Source organism: Zeugodacus cucurbitae, chromosome X (genome assembly GCF_028554725.1).
Source record: "Zeugodacus cucurbitae isolate PBARC_wt_2022May chromosome X, idZeuCucr1.2, whole genome shotgun sequence".
Taxonomy (NCBI): domain Eukaryota; kingdom Metazoa; phylum Arthropoda; class Insecta; order Diptera; family Tephritidae; genus Zeugodacus; species Zeugodacus cucurbitae.
The window spans coordinates 28798564-28814615 of NC_071672.1; the positions used below are offsets into that span (position 1 = coordinate 28798564).

Below are 16052 nucleotides of genomic sequence, written 5' to 3' on the forward strand. Positions count from 1 at the left end.
TATGTAACATAAATCGATATAGAACTTCTTACGTATGGTTCTCGCGGCGGGTGTTCCCCAATTGGTACATAGTAAAAAAATGAAATAAACGTATATAAAAACTCGAATGGATTTTTTATGAATGGCAACTACTTGTAAAACCTCATTCACATAAATTGTGTAAGTTTAAGCTCCGATATAATAATGGATTTTACGTATTAACATATGAGATATCCCTGTTTTAAAGATTTTTGTAATTGCTTTGAAGTATTAGTGTAAAACTGTATACAAAGTGTAAGTGGGAAAATATAAAGTGCAAGTTACTGTGCCAAATTGAATTCAAATGAAATACTCCCAAGTGTGCATATGTTACGAATCCGTGTAAACTCCCAAAACATATAAAACGGGATGACCTCTTTCATCAAATATAAAGTATTTTAAAATTGGTTTAAAATTTGTATTGGTTGCCAACAAAATGGTTGGGGTAGTAATATGAAACCAAATGTTTGTGTTGTGAAGAAAAATTTTGATTATGCCTAATTAATTTGAGAAGTATTTGTTTTATAAATCATAAAATACATTTTGTTGTATCAAAATCAATACTCGAGTGTGGTGGAAGTGTAAAATGTTAAGTTGGTATACTCCTGCCACCTGACGGCTTGAAATAGTTTTGTGCTAGATAAATATAGAGTTATTTATATTCAAATGTTCATTATGACGAATTGAATGGTGTTGGAATCTGCCGGTATGTCTGTGTTTATAGTAAATAATTACTTTCAAATTTTTTTTCATATTTTAACTACATATTGAACAAGGACTATTTCTTTTGCATATAGGCTGTTTTAACTAAGAAGCCACCAATGCAGAGCTAAGGTCTGGTCTACCCACGTGTAGGCTCAACCATGGTAAGGTGGCCCCTGACCGGGGAAACTTTCGTATACTATCCCTGGCTTTCGGTAATAAAATGGGTATCTTTGGAAAGAGGAGGTTCTCCAGATTAAGAATATATATACATATAGCTGTAGCTGACTTATAGTTTTCGAGATATTCGCACTTAAAATTGAAAAAAGTGCTATTTTATCTTGAATTTTCACAATATATAGTGAATATTTTATTAATATTATGCAGTTATTTTACACTTACACTTCACCACATTGTTTCTGCATATTTATGTTATAAAATTTATCACGAAAATAGTTGTAAATAAGTATTTAACATTTTACTCAAATCTCTTAATTTCAACAATAACAAAAAGGGTTGCAGCTTGACAAGTAATAAGTGTTGCCATCTCAGATATTTTGCAAACATTATGAGAAGAACCAAAATAAATAAATACCCCAAATGCAGAAAACAAATGCCCTATAAAAAGATTATATAAAGATAATATAAGGAAAGTTTATGATATTCACTCTATGTACTATAAGTAAGGGAAATGTAAAGGTCTTTCGTTTGAAATACTTTCCGCATTGGCGGCCTTCGGCCGCGCTTCAAAAAAATAACCCTGGTCGAGCCAACACCGGGAGTTATCAAAGAGGGGGAAATGAAAAGTTTTTTCTTGTAGAACTACTTTCCGCATAGGCGGCCTTTGGCCGCGCTTCAAAAAAATAAACCAAACTTTCTGCAGTCGGTTCTCTTATATACCCCACCACACAAGGTTGAAAATTTCTAAAAGTGGGTTAACTAACTAACGAAAAACGTTAGAAACACTTAATTTTGCAGAAGAAATAGCAGAAGGGAGCTGTACTCAGATTTTTTACAAAATCGAAAATGGGCGTGGCATCGCCCACTTCTGGGTCAAAAACCATATCTGAGGAACTACTCGACCGATTCGAATGAAATTGGGTATATAATATTTTCTTGACGACCTGATAATACGGACAAAAAATGGGCGAAATCGGATCGCAACCACTACTACTTTCCTTATAACTCAATTTTGAAATCCATCTTATTCCTTCTCTTTATAATGTAAACATAAGGAACCAATGAAGATAACGGAATAAAACTTTACACAATTAGTGCATATAATCTCTGGCTTCACTTGTGAAAAAATTGTCGAAAACGGACCATAACTTTTCAAGGCCCCAGATATCGAACATGTTGAACTCAGCGCCTAAGGATAAATTTTAACCGAAAATATGGGTAAATCTCTGAAATATCTCAATTTAATTCAGAGGAAATGGTTTTCTTCTAATAGTGTGTCTCTGTTCCAAAAATTATTAATTCATTTTTAAGTGCGAATATCTCGAAAACTATAAGTCAGCTGCAGCTATGTATATATATATTCTTAATCTGGAGAACCTCCTCTTTCCAATAATATCCATTTTATTACCGAAAGCCTGGGATAGTATACTAAAGCCGACTCTTTATCTCTTATGCTGCTATTGCATGGTGAACCTGGGCTACCTGTAGTCTTCAGTATATCAAAGAATGAGTTTCAAGAGGTGTTGTTGTTGGTCCATTTTCGCACTTTGGATTGAACCCGCAAAGAAATGAGTTTTTTCGACGGGGTCGGACCACAGGAAAGGGGTGGGATGGGTGGTATTAATTGAGCTTCCAAAGCTGTGGTTGGTGTCATGCTGGACATATGTTAGGTATGTCGGAAGTCCAGAGCTTACCTACACCAGTGGAGAGATAGCAAGTCTTCATGTGCTCTACCCATTTTGTCCGCTTACGTTAACTTACGTCGAATCTCCAAATTGATATCACTTATTCTAGGAACACAGCGAGATAAATAAGCAAATTAAGTGAACATATAACCTTGGATATGATGTAACTTGGTAACTGAAAACGATCCAGGAATTACACCATTGTCCATATCAATATTACTATTATAAAGAGGAAAGATTTGTATGTATGTTTGTAATGAACATACTCAAAAACTACTGTGCCGATTTCAAAAATCTTGGAATGTTACATTCAGCCCGATTAACATAGGCCATATTTATTGATAGAATCTCAACTTTCTGGAAATAGTTCCCAGGTGAGGGTATCAAAAAGACTCCGAATCTTAATCTGAAACTGAAAATCGTCTTGCAAGTCATTCTCTTCGAACCGCAATCGTGTGTCAAAGCGTTAAGTAACGAGCGCTCGCAGCTGCTTGCTGAACAAAATTTCAAAACCTCCCAAGTACGCGCTTGAGAGTCGAGTACGCAGCGTGTGCAGCGTCTTGAAGAACAAAATATTAGAAACTAGCAGACCCGGCCACACGTTTTTGTGGCTAAGGTATACATTAAATTATGTCGGTCCAATCTTGGCTTCGGCGACGATATTGATTACTCGAGGTTGATTTATGTTACGCAGCAACTCACACTACTTTTAATTGCAAAGTGAGTGGTGATAGTCCAGCAATTTAAAATAGTCTGTGGGATAATTGAATACGTCATCCTGGTTTGTAGCTGTGTCAACTCTCTTGGACCGAAATTCTAAATTTTCGCATTAAGATCATCGATATCTTTTTTTTACCACCAATATAGGTCATTCAATCAGTAATTTATGGTTATCATATTGTGGTTTCATGTCAGGAAAACTGCTCTTTCGAGTCGATGAAGTGACAGAAATCTTTTGGAAATGCTATTAATCCATCGAGGTGTCAACTGCCAACTGCTTCTACAATCGCAATTTGATATTGTTGCAAAAACACTCATATGTTAGTTGTTAATTGGCGATTCTTTATGTGTCGCCACAAATTAAATGATTTTAGGCATGCGATTAGCCCGCCAGTAACAGTTGATCCAGGAATAATTGGAAGAGTTTGTCGTAAAGTTTGTCGGCTGATAACAGAATCCTGGCTCCACCAAAAACGTTCATCGACAATCAAGACCTTTTAAAGTCCTGTGCAGTACCTCCAGCGAATTCTTGAATATATGGAAAATCTTCGTTATAGCGCTATTTTTGACGATTTTGCCGATTGGTATTTCGTTCATTTGCAATTTAGGAGTAATTTCAAAGCCGAATGTGCCGTTTGTTTACCTTCTAACAGGTGCTAAGTTGCCCCTATTCCCCTTAACCTTGGTGGTGAAAATGAGTGAAATTGGTTCTGGAATTACATCAGCCCTCATCTATACAAATATTATAAAGCTGAAGAGTTTGTTTGTTTGTTTGTTTGAACGCGCTAATCTCCGAAACTACTGGTTCGAAATGAATAATTCTTTTTGTGTTGGACAGTTCATTTATCGAGGAAGGCTATAGGCTATATAGTATCAAGAGCGAAGAAACAGTGGTAATTGTGTAAAAAACGGGGGAAATTATTTATCTCTGAGGGCTTCCGTTCCTTGCGCTGCGAAAGCGGTTCAAGATTAGATACGCTAAGGATCGAGAAAGGTTGGACCATTCTTGATGAAATGTTCAGAGGTTGTTCGTTGTGGATCTTGGAAGGTTTAGTCGGAAAATTGTAAAATTCCAAAAAGTTACTTTTTTCTATACATTTTTTTCAATCTATCTATAAAAGAAAACAATTCGGAAAAGTCGGAAATTGGCAAGTGGCAACAGAGAATTCAGAATTGCGCGGTGACATCTACAATGAAGCATTGAAATTCATATGCCATCACCAAATCGTCGAATTAGAGATGTCCTGAATCGTGCATACGACAGAATAACTTTGGAACAACAAGTATAAAGAAATGTTCCATTATTTAATGAGCAGCAAAAGACGACCTATGATGAATTGATTAAGGCAGTCCATGATGGAAATGGTGGACTTTTATTTCTTGGTACTCACGGTGTAACTGGGAATCCTGATTGATTCTGATATCTGATATGGCCATACGATCTCAAAATGGCATTACGTTGGCTCTCGCATCTACTGGAATTGCAGCAACGCTACTTGAAGTTGGAGAAACGGCACATTCGACATTGTAGCTTCAGTTAAACATGCAAATCTATGAAACATCTATGAGATGAGTGCAATTTTCTAGAAACACTTGACAGAACAATGAAAGATCTGTGGAATAATAATCGTCGCTTTGGTGGCGTAATGATACTGTTATTGACAAACACATTCTGTTATTTCGAAATCAATCGAAGTCATCGTACTTGTGGCGGCACGCGAAAACCATATGATTGACCATGAATATGCGTGTGTTCCTGCAACAGGAAAGCACCGCAAAAGATTTGCAAAGAACTGGGCAAATTCTGGTTAATACTTCGAATGGTTTGATATCAATTCGAACATTAGCCAAATTTATCGTAACTACGATTGGTTGAGTGCACGCAGATTTTTATCTGGCAAAAATACCTATGCCGATGATTTAATCTATACGACTTAAAGTCAACTTCCGGTGTTCATACACATCGATCGATCATGTTGAAAATGAAGACGAAGCTGTGAATTATCCAGTGAAATTTCTAAATTCTTTGTCATTATAATGCCTTGTCATTTATTTTGCTTCGCAATCTTCAAGCAGCTATCGAATACTGTAAGAATTGCAAAATTTTTTTAAAGGGACTTACAAGGGGGCAGAATGCTTGATTCCAGAAATTTCTTTGAGTCCCAACGATTTGCCATTTCAGTTCAAACGTATTCAGTTTCCAATGAGACTTGCATTTGGGATGACAATAAACAGGTCTCAAAGGCAGTCGCTGGAGGTGTGTGGCATAAATTTCATTCACGAGTTGAAAAATCATCTTCTCTGTACATTTACGCACCGGTACAGAAAACAAAAAATTTTGTTTATTAAGCTGAGTTACATTGAAAAAAAATTTAGAAAAATCGCAAATATATGTTTTCCAACACTATACAAACTCAACTTTGTTTTCAAAACAAATAATTTCACGCAGTGCAACGACTGCGGAGTCAGCTAGTATACTATATGTGATGATTTTCTATTGGACTTTATTTCGAATATATAGGTCAAATTGTGTGTTATCTTAATAAAATTACATCAATAAATTGCGAGAGTATAAAATGTTCGGTTGGACCCGAACTTAGCCTTTCCTTATTTGTTACAAATTGTTTTGGGCTATCGACACAACCTTATACAATTGAACAATAACAAAAATATTTTAACAAAGCAACAATGACAACCTTCAAAATATTATTTTTTTGTTTTCTCTTATATTTTTTTCTTGTCAACTCGAATAAAATTCTCAAGTTGATGCACACAGCGCCATCATCTGTTCGTTTTTATTTCCTTTTTAAAATCGTATTTGAAAATTTATTTTCTTCTTAATTTTTTTTTTCGGAAAATTTTCCAGAATTTTCTTAAGTATTCTTCTTGTTTGGGGGGAGACCTGTCCGAATTGGTGGTAATCACCGAAATCGGTTCAGGCGTTCTCCAGTTATAAGCGTAGTAACTAACGTCACTTTCTTTTATATATATAGATATGCAAGGAACTTTGAGCATTCCCAACTTCATATTCACAGAGAAAGAAAACTGACACCAAAGACTAGAGGTCGTAATCAAGAAATTCGAAAATTCGAATTTTCCTCATTTTACTTTTTTAAAATGGACCCACGCAAGAAACGGGAAAGTATAGACTTATGTATGGGAGAGTGTGTATAAGTGTGTTAAAACTTATAACTTTTGAACCCGTGTGAAGCCATAGCGGTCTGCTAGTACTATATATAATGAATAAACTCAATCAAAGAAAGAAAACGGAATATGGGATATATAAGAACAAAATCTAGTTTGCATGGGGAAGTCTGATCGATTTCATCACATGCATGTGCTGCAATTCGTTTTCGCATGAAATTGTCATCGGAAACGTTGTTGTTGTTGTTGTAGCGGCTATCTATCCCTGCCTGAAAAGAAGAGCATAAATATAGTTGTCGTCGAAATCCTATAACGGGAGGCCCAGGAAACGTGCTGTTTCGACAGGGTTGGACCAAAGGGAAAGGGGTTTTAGATGAGTAGGGTTCGTTGGGCATGCAAAGAGGTGGTTAGTATCATGCACATATTGTAGGAGGGACCTCTTGATGCACCTTGGCGGCGGTTCTGCTTCCAGCAAGTGACTACATGTGTGATTCCTACGAAAGCACTCTAGTAGAAACTGCTTGGTGAGCAGTTCATTATGCTGCTTAAAAGGCAGCGTAGTGGCTTCATTGTGCAAATGTGTTTCTGGTGACCTCAAGAGGCATTCTGTAGCTGTCCGGAGTGCGGTGTTTTGACACGTCTGTATCTTCCGCTGCTGCGTGCCGCTGCATCCAGGCGATCATACCGATGCTGGGTAATTTACGACCGGCCGGCCGATAGCCTTGTAAGTGACCAGCAACGTTTCTTGGGATTATTCACAGTCGGTTTAGGTGTGCCATCGAGGTGAATATTAAAATTTAGTCTGTATTCTGCCGGGTGCCAGTGCCAGGCTCCTCGCAGAGAAGAAGCGAGAAAATTCGAGGAGGTAGTTGTTCACTTTCAAACACATGTCATCGATGCCAGTGCCCGACGTCATTATCGTACAATCATCTGCGTAGGAGGTAACTGAAATTCGCTCTGGTGATTGAGGGAGTTTAGAGATGTGGAAATTAAACAGTGGCGGGGAGGGGACACCGTCCTGTGGAACCCCATGTTTAATTCAAATGTTGAGTATGTGGTTAGTAAGGCATTGTTAGTTTAGTTTTTGTTGTTTATTTGCTATATTTAATAAACTAGCAGACCACACGTTTTTGTGGCTAAGGTATACATTAAATTAAGTTGGTCCAATCTTGGCTTCGGCGACGATATTGATTACTGGAGGTTGATTTATGTTACGTTACAACTCACACTACTTTTAATTGCAAAGTGAGTGGTGATAGTACAGGCAATTTTAAATAGTTTGGGATAATTGACTACGTCATCCTGGTTTGTAGCTGTGTCAACTCTCTTGGACCGAAATTCTAAATTTTCGCATTAAGATCATCGATATCTTTTTTTTACCACCAATATAGGTCATTCAATCAGTCATTTATGGTTATCATATTGAGGTTTCATGTCAGGAAAACTTCTCTTTCGAGACAATGAAGTGACAGAAATATGTTGGAAATGCTATTAATCCATCGAGGTGTCAACTGCCAACTGCTTCTACAATCGCAATTTGATATTGTTGCAAAAACACTCATATGTTAGTTTTTAATTGGCGATTCTTTATGTGTCGCCACAAATTAATTGATTTTAGGCATGCAATTTAGCCCGTCAGTAACAGTTGATCCAGGAATAATTGGAAGAGTCTGGCGTAAATCACCTGCTAACAGAATCCTGGCTCCACCAAAAACGTTCATCGACAATCAAGATCTTTTAAAGTCCTGTGCAGTACCTCCAGCGACTTCTTGAATATTTGGAAAATCTTCGTTATAGCGCTATTTTTGGCGATTTTGCCGACTGGTGTTTCGTTCATTTGCAATTTAGGTGTAATTTCAAAGCCGAATGTGCCGTTTGTTTACCTTCTAACAGGTGCTAAGTTGCCCCTATTCCCATTAACCTTCGTGGTGAAAATTAGTGAAATTGGTTCAGAAATTATATCAGCCCTCATATACAATATGTGATGATTTTCTATAGGACTTTATGTCGAATATATAGGTCAAATATATTGTGTTATCTTAATAAAATTACTTCAATAAATTGCGATAGTATAAAATGTTCGGTTGCACCCGAAGTTTTCCTTATTTGTTACAAATTGTTTTTTGCTATCCACACAACCTTATACAATTGAACAATGACAAAAATATTTTAACAAAGCAACAATGACAACCTTCAAAATATTATTTTTTTTATATTTTTCTTGTCAACTCGAATAAAATTCTCTTATTACGAGGGCTGCTATATATATTTCTGGCCTAATAATGAAAATAGGAATATTTATCAACGAAAATGGTTTTATTGTTTTTCAAAATATTCTCCATCAAGATTTATACACTTTTGCATGCGCTCAAACCAATTTTCGAAGCACTTTTTTGAGCCTTTTTTTGAGCGATTGTTAAATTGTGCGGGATCCAACGAGAACAAACCTTTTTTACGGCCAGGTGTTTATTCAATATCGAATGCATGCTGGTGGGAGAAAGGCTTACATGACGGTCTTGCATTATCAGTTCACGTACGGCATCGATGTTTTCTGGCACCACGGCTGTTTTTCGACGATCTTCACGGAATTCTTCTTTGAGCCAGCGTCGTCCACGATTGAATTCGTTGCACCAGTTTTTCACAGCGGCATACGATGGTGCTTCATGGCCATACAAAGATTTTAGTTCATCGATGCACTCTTGTCGCGATAATCCACGTCGAAAGTTGTGAAAAATGATCGCACGAAAATGTTCACGAGTTAATTCCATTTTTTGGCCGAGATGATTTTTTTAATTCCCTGTAAATAAAACAATTTACGATTAAATGACAAAACGTTCTGAGTGATGTTATGCTAAAAAATGTCAAACTTTCAAATGGAAATGTCAGATTGCACCTGGCAACACTTAGTGTTGCCTAGGCCAGAAATATATATAGCAGCCCTCGTATTATCGTCCTCGCAATTTTTCCATATTTACTTACTTTCTAATCTTTTTCTGGGCTTTCACGAATATTTTAAGACTAAAATTAGCCAGATCGGTTTGGCCGTTCCCGTTTTTTTTGCGGGACAAACGAACAGCAATTCATTTTTATATTATATTATTATCAAGCGACAATAGCGATTAATACTAAGGTACAAATAAAGAGCTTTTTCAAGTAGTGGTATTTTAATTATTATTTTTATATAAAATCGCTTATTGTGACAAAACTATAATAGTTAGAGATATGATGACATTTTTTGTAGATAATGATAAGTTCTACAAAATTGTAGTACATCTCTTTGTTATATCTTCAATCGTTTTCGCAACCCTATTTTTTTTTTAAACTAAATTTAGCCTATGTCAATCAGGGATAGTATAGCTTTCCAATGGTGAAAGAATTTTTCAAATCGGTTCAGTAGTTTCGGAGCCTATTCGAGACAAACAAACCTTTCCCCTTTATAATATTAGTATAGATTGTATGTATGTGATTGGCGTTGCAACCGTTTAGCCGGTTATAGCCGAATCGACGATAGTGCGCCACCTGTCTCTCTCCTTTGCAGTTCGGCGCCAGTTGGAGATCCCAAGTGTAACCAGGTCGCTCTCCACCTGGTCCCTCCAACGGAGTGGAGGCCTTCCCCTTCCTCGGCTTCCTCCGGCGGGTACTGCATCGAACACTTTCAGGGCTGGAGTGTTTTCGTCGTCGAGAGAGGACTTTACTGTTCAATTGCCTACTCAGTCCAAAGTAGCACCTGTTGGCAAGAGTTATTCTGCGCTGGATTTCGAGGCTGACATTGTTCGAGATTAGTAGATTAGTATAGATAAAACATACTAAACGTTTAATATATAATAATTCTCAATTTGTTCCTATTTATTTGCCGGATCAGTACTAAAACGGCTGATGAACGGCAGGTTCATCTTGAATATTTTTTTCATCAATTCTTCCAATGCAAAATCTAAAATATGAAGGCGACCTATCTTGTGCAAAGCACAGCACACATGTTTTATCAAACGCTGAATCTCTGAAATCTCCTTTCCGAAAAAAATCAAAGTGTTGCTAATTTCAGCTCAACAGCTATGGTCGTTGGCTTCTTTAGGAGCCTTATATGGTTCATAATATTTTCAAATGTTTCTTTATTTATCCTGCAGAACGAAAATAATATGTAAATATAATAAACAGATGCTGCAAGTTAACAGCTTATATGCATGTAATTGTACTTACATTGACTCTATTATCAAAAGAGCGATCTTTTACAATACAATACAACCGGCAAAATGCGAATTTCATCACACCTCAAATCAACTTGTGCGATTTGCAATTACGGTATCAAAATGAAATCGTGCGATATCCAACTGTCAAATCGATTGCTATGACCGATGTTAAAATTTATATATGGGCATTTGATAGCTTATATAGAAAAAACGAAACGTTTGTATATTGAGGCAGTAATATAAATTGAATTGTACTAATTCCCGATCATTTACAATTTATTAAGATGCAAAAAAAAATAAAATGTCGGCAACGCATGAGCGCATTCCAATGATGTCACAACCCCAACCTGTTTTCCGAAAATAAACCATATCTGTCAAAGTGCCGAGGTGACAGATTATAGCAGAAATATATGTCTTGATATAATCCCTGCCATTGAGCAATATGCGGTCTCCACAGGCAATCTATAATATAACATACATTGCGAAATATAAACTTTTGCCTGTTGAATTGCCCCGTTACCTACTTTCAATATAACAAAATATATGAATGTTTCCCTTTTCAATATATAAATCAAGCACCAAACAAAAAACGAAAACGGTATAAAACTTTCCACGATCGAACATCTGAAATATCTTGGATAAAATCGAACGAATTTCGAAATAGTGATCATTTCGTTAGTCTGGTTGATGTGTTTGTCCACAAGCTTATTATACAAAAATTAGCAAACAGTAATTCAATTTGCTTTATCTTTTTATATTATTTCAGGAAATCCTGCCAGTTATCAGTTAGCATGTAAATCATTACATTAAAATTCTATTCGATTTACCTACACTGAAATGAGTAAACTACAAACAGGCTTCATGAAGTTGAAAAGATCGGATGATATGATAGCACTTGCAGTGAAAATAAGGAAATCAAAACAATGGTATACATAATCATTATATAGTTTTTACTGAAAGCCACAACTTTTTTTGGACTTAAACATATTTGTAACGTTCTTTATACGTTTATACTTTCAATGAAAGCATTTCAGTATTCATTAGTTGGTTAGATATTATATAGTTGTTTATAACTTTAAATTAAAACTGACATGTTGTCTAATTTAAAAATATTTGTCTCAAATCGACAGAGTACTAACCGAAAACTAGCTTCTAAATCCGCATATATGAGATGATAAATGGCAAAAATACAGCAACATTTACAAATGTGTTTCAAAAAATATATTCGTAGCTGCTGTCATCTCGTTTGTTATATAAAGCATATTCCTTAAAAGCTCATCAACAGACGCATCGTATACGTATATATAAGGAGCATAACAAAACGTTTTAAAATAATTATATAAGACAACACATCCTTCAATACAAGCTTCGAAATCATCAACTACGTCCACTGCAATAAAATGGTTGGCACACAAGAGAAGCGAAGCACGAACTCTCACACCGAAAGTAATCTCTCTCACACATTCAACGATGTGACTGCGGTAGCTAAGATCATCACAAATACTGTTGGTAGTGCAATTGCTAATACAACCATTGCAAATAATGTTACGGGCAATTCGACAAAGAAAGTTGTCAATCATAATAATGATGCGACAACGGACATATCGCATTTAAGAAAAAAACTCTCTTATTCAGATAGTACTGTAACCGTGATAAAGAACCACAACGAAAACGTCATTTCGAAAATTGGTTTTTGCACGCAGATTCAGTCACAAAAACAATTTATTCATAACTGCAGCAACTACAGTGATACACGATATGAACAAAATATTATACGACAAAAGCAAAAGTCTCTCGAAGATTCGAATGATAGTGTAAATAGTTCACCCGCACAATTGCAAATGTCATTGCAACAACCACAAGATGAAAACGCTGTCAGTCATACTTTTGATCAACATAGCATCGATAATCCAGCAAAAGGAAAGCTTGATACAGTTGATAAAAGTTGGCGTTCCTCTAAATCGCTTACGGGTGAGTTGTCGCATTATTTTTTTGCATATATTTAATTTTATAAATTTCAAAAAAAAAATCAAATTTCATAATTTATGTAAGAAATATGTAAGTGTGCAAAAAATAATGGGAATTTTGGTTTGGCATTGAAAATTATTATGTTAGGTATATGGAGGCTGATCAAAAGTTTTCGTATGCTTGAAACCATGTCTCATTAACCGTAATATTTGGCATAAAGTCGTTTAAAATAATGGATATCGTATAATACGTATTTTGGAGCTGGAGTAAATCGTATTAGTATGCTCAAAATTACATATTCAATTACTTTCATAAAGTATTTCCCATAATGACTGATATTAACGGCATAGATTTGACCGGATGTTTAGCCAGCCAGTTGTAGCCGCATAAAACATTCCCCAAATAATTTTTATGAAGCTGGCGATTTGACAGTTCTCAATCAGTTGTTGCACGTCTGCTATCTTCAATCTGATTTTTGCAACTAGAAGGTAGTGATTGGAAAAAAGGACGAAAATTTCGCAATCAATATTTAAAGTTTTACAGAAAAGTTGGTTCAGAAGTGCTGCACTCAGATTGGTATAAATTGTCCCATATCTCAGGAATTACTCACCCAATTTCAACGAAATGCGTGGGAAATGTGTGAAATCGCTACACAATCTCGCCTACTTCTCAGATAAAACAATTTTGAATTCCATCTGATTCGTTCACTGTACAGTATTGGAAGCCCTCATTTCTTTGTGCTGTCCTCTATCTCCTTCTTTACCGTATTAATATGAAGATCTTTATGGTTATTTTCGTTACGCACGTACCATGGTGAAACCGAGATTGTTCTAAACATTTAAGATTGGAATCTCTCAATGTTGGTTCCGCAGGTCGTACTCCACAGTTGAATACCAAACCGGTTTTATGATTAGATAGTATAACAGGACTTTGTTGTCTAGGCTAAGTTTAGAATTTTTGTTTAAAATCCAATTTAAATTTGCTGCCCTTAATTTGCATGAATTTTACTCGCTATATGTTTCCGCCACGTGAGCCTTGGATCCAGGTGAATCCCAAGATAAATTACTTCCTTCGCTTGGGGTACTAGCACATTGTTTTTAATTGACCATGAGAAATACATGAATTTTCCTGATTTAGACCACAAACTTTCAAGGATCAGCCTTGTCATTTATTAACGGTCTATATCAAGACTTCATATCGGTTCGGATCCTCGGAAAAAGTTCTTCACATTCGAACTTTCTTTTGAGTATCATTGCGTATATCACATTGTTCGTCCATTTTTTTTACCACAAAACGCGTTCAAATGGACAGTTTTAGTTGGTTTAAGTTTAAAAGCAGATTGGCTCCATCTTTAGTCGTAAATTGTGCGGTGGAAAAGCCAGGAACATCCAAGGAGTTTAAAAATACAATTGGATTGTTAGTGAATTAATTTTCATTTATTACACAGTTAATAGATTTGAATGAATTTAGTGCACCAATGATCTCATTCTAAATTATGTAGTTTAATCCATTCATTATTTTTTTTAGTATAAAATATACAACTATTTTCCAATCAAAATTAATAAGTAGCATGAAAGTATGTCCGATTGTCTTCTAATAATGGTTTGCATTTTTATTTTTCATAGATGAGGTAAGTCTAGTAGTGTTAAAGACAGCAAACAATTGTGCATTTTAAAATATTCATTATACATATAACCATAAAAATATGCAAATGAATTTCTCTGAAGGAAATCGCTTTCAATTATATCAATTTCCAAACAATGTCTAATAGATTGCTGACTATCTATGGAAAACATTGCCAAGCTTTGAAAAGTTTGCCAAGAATTATCTTGAACCAGACATACTCTTTCAAGGTTATTTAGTGACCATTATTCAAATTATTTCATAGTAATATTAATGCCGGTATTCTGCTTGTCACAATTGCGAATTGGCGACCCTCTTAGTCAGGAGGTATCATTTTGGTATTCTGGCTGATACAGTCTCAAAAAAGTTAACCAAATAGTGTGGTGAAATGAAAAGCAAGCTATCAGCTGTTTATTTTAGTTGATTAGAGATGAGTGCATGTTCACAATGATAATTTGTGAATTGATTGCGCGCAAGTAGTTTTTTTTAACCAAATTTCAGCAGTAAAATGTCTTGTAAATAATTGGATAATATGTACTATTATTGAAAATAATACTAAAATAATTTATAATAAATGCGTAATATATGTGTTTTATCTGAATCAAGTAAATATGAAAAAATTTACCTAACAATCGATTAACAGATGTACTCATCCTTACATTTGAGCATAACGGCAATCGAAGGTAAATAATTGTAAAAAATACAAATTCATTATTTTATGATTATTATATATTTTGTATTTTGGATATATATATATATACAAACATATTTGTGTTTTGGGTATCGAAATAATTTCCTAAACGTATTTTCTTCATCTAAAAAGTGATCTTCCTTCTTGCGCAAAATAGCCAGATTGCGCCTACGAGTGTAGCCAAAACATAAGCACTTTGTTATCCATTATTGCAAAGTTGCAAATATTAATACATTATCTCTCTTCTTCTCGTTTTTTTTTCATTATAATATATATTAGGCCAATTGCATCATTCATTATTTTGCTCTTGTTTTTGTGTGACCTGGTTTAAAGCACATCACAAATTAGAGACTGTTATTGCTCAAATAGAGATGAGACAAACTCGCCAGAATACCAAAAAGTCACTATAGAGATTACACCACAGATTCGTCTCTATTAGAGACTTGAGACTGCTCGCAGAATACCGGCATAAATCTTTTAAATTTTGAAAGTGCAGTGTCACCAACCTAGTGATGTATATATTTTAATACAATCATAATAATCATAGAGAATAGAATATTTAACATTTTTCTCCATGAATCAAGCATTTAATATTATTTTCGGAAAGTATTATTTGGTTATTTCGTTTACTACTGAATTCACACCAAGATCACGGTGAAGGTCAGCAGATCTAACATACCAAGGAGTATTAACTATACTTCTTAGTACCTTATTTTGGAAGCGCGGAATGCAGGCAATACAGTTTTGACTTGAGCAATCCCATAGTTGAGCTCCATAGGCCCAAATTGGCTTTAGTATTTGATTATATATAAACAGCTTGTTTGCGATTGAAAGCGTGGATCTCCCACCGACCAGATGGTAAAACTTAGCAAATTTTAAATCAAGCTCGCACCTTTTTTTCTTGACATGCTTTTTCCAGCGAAACTTAGCATCTAGAGTAATTCCTATGTACTTAGCATTATTGTGATGTGGTATAGGAGTACCATTTATATAAATGGGATGGTATGCTGGTTTATTTAAAGTAAAGTCTACGTCTATGGAAGCCCATTTAGTAATTGCATTGATTGCTGTTTGCACTCGAATGGTAGATATTGAGGTTGACTCTCCTGTTGCTAATAGGGCTGTGTCATCCGC

General features: G+C 35.4%; 1 protein-coding gene across 11 annotated transcripts in view; it reads left to right on the forward strand.

The window, feature by feature from the left end:
• Positions 1-11: 11 nt before the first annotated feature.
• Dyrk3_1 (putative dual specificity tyrosine-phosphorylation-regulated kinase 3 homolog) overlaps positions 12-16052 on the forward strand; it is an 81753-nt gene continuing 65712 nt past the window's right edge. For 8 of the 11 annotated variants that reach the window (XR_008472107.1, XR_008472105.1, XR_008472108.1 and 5 more), the window contains exons 1-3: positions 12-159; positions 11403-11562; positions 11767-12607. Coding sequence is in view for 4 of the 11 variants with exons in the window: in XM_011196046.3 (XP_011194348.1) it covers positions 12037-12607 (571 nt within the window). In the remaining 7 variants the exon portion in view is untranslated. Of the gene's footprint in view, positions 725-11402; positions 11563-11766; positions 12608-16052 lie in introns of all 11 variants that reach the window. The other 3 variants (XM_011196045.3, XM_029045286.2, XM_054235354.1) reach the window with 3 other exon arrangements.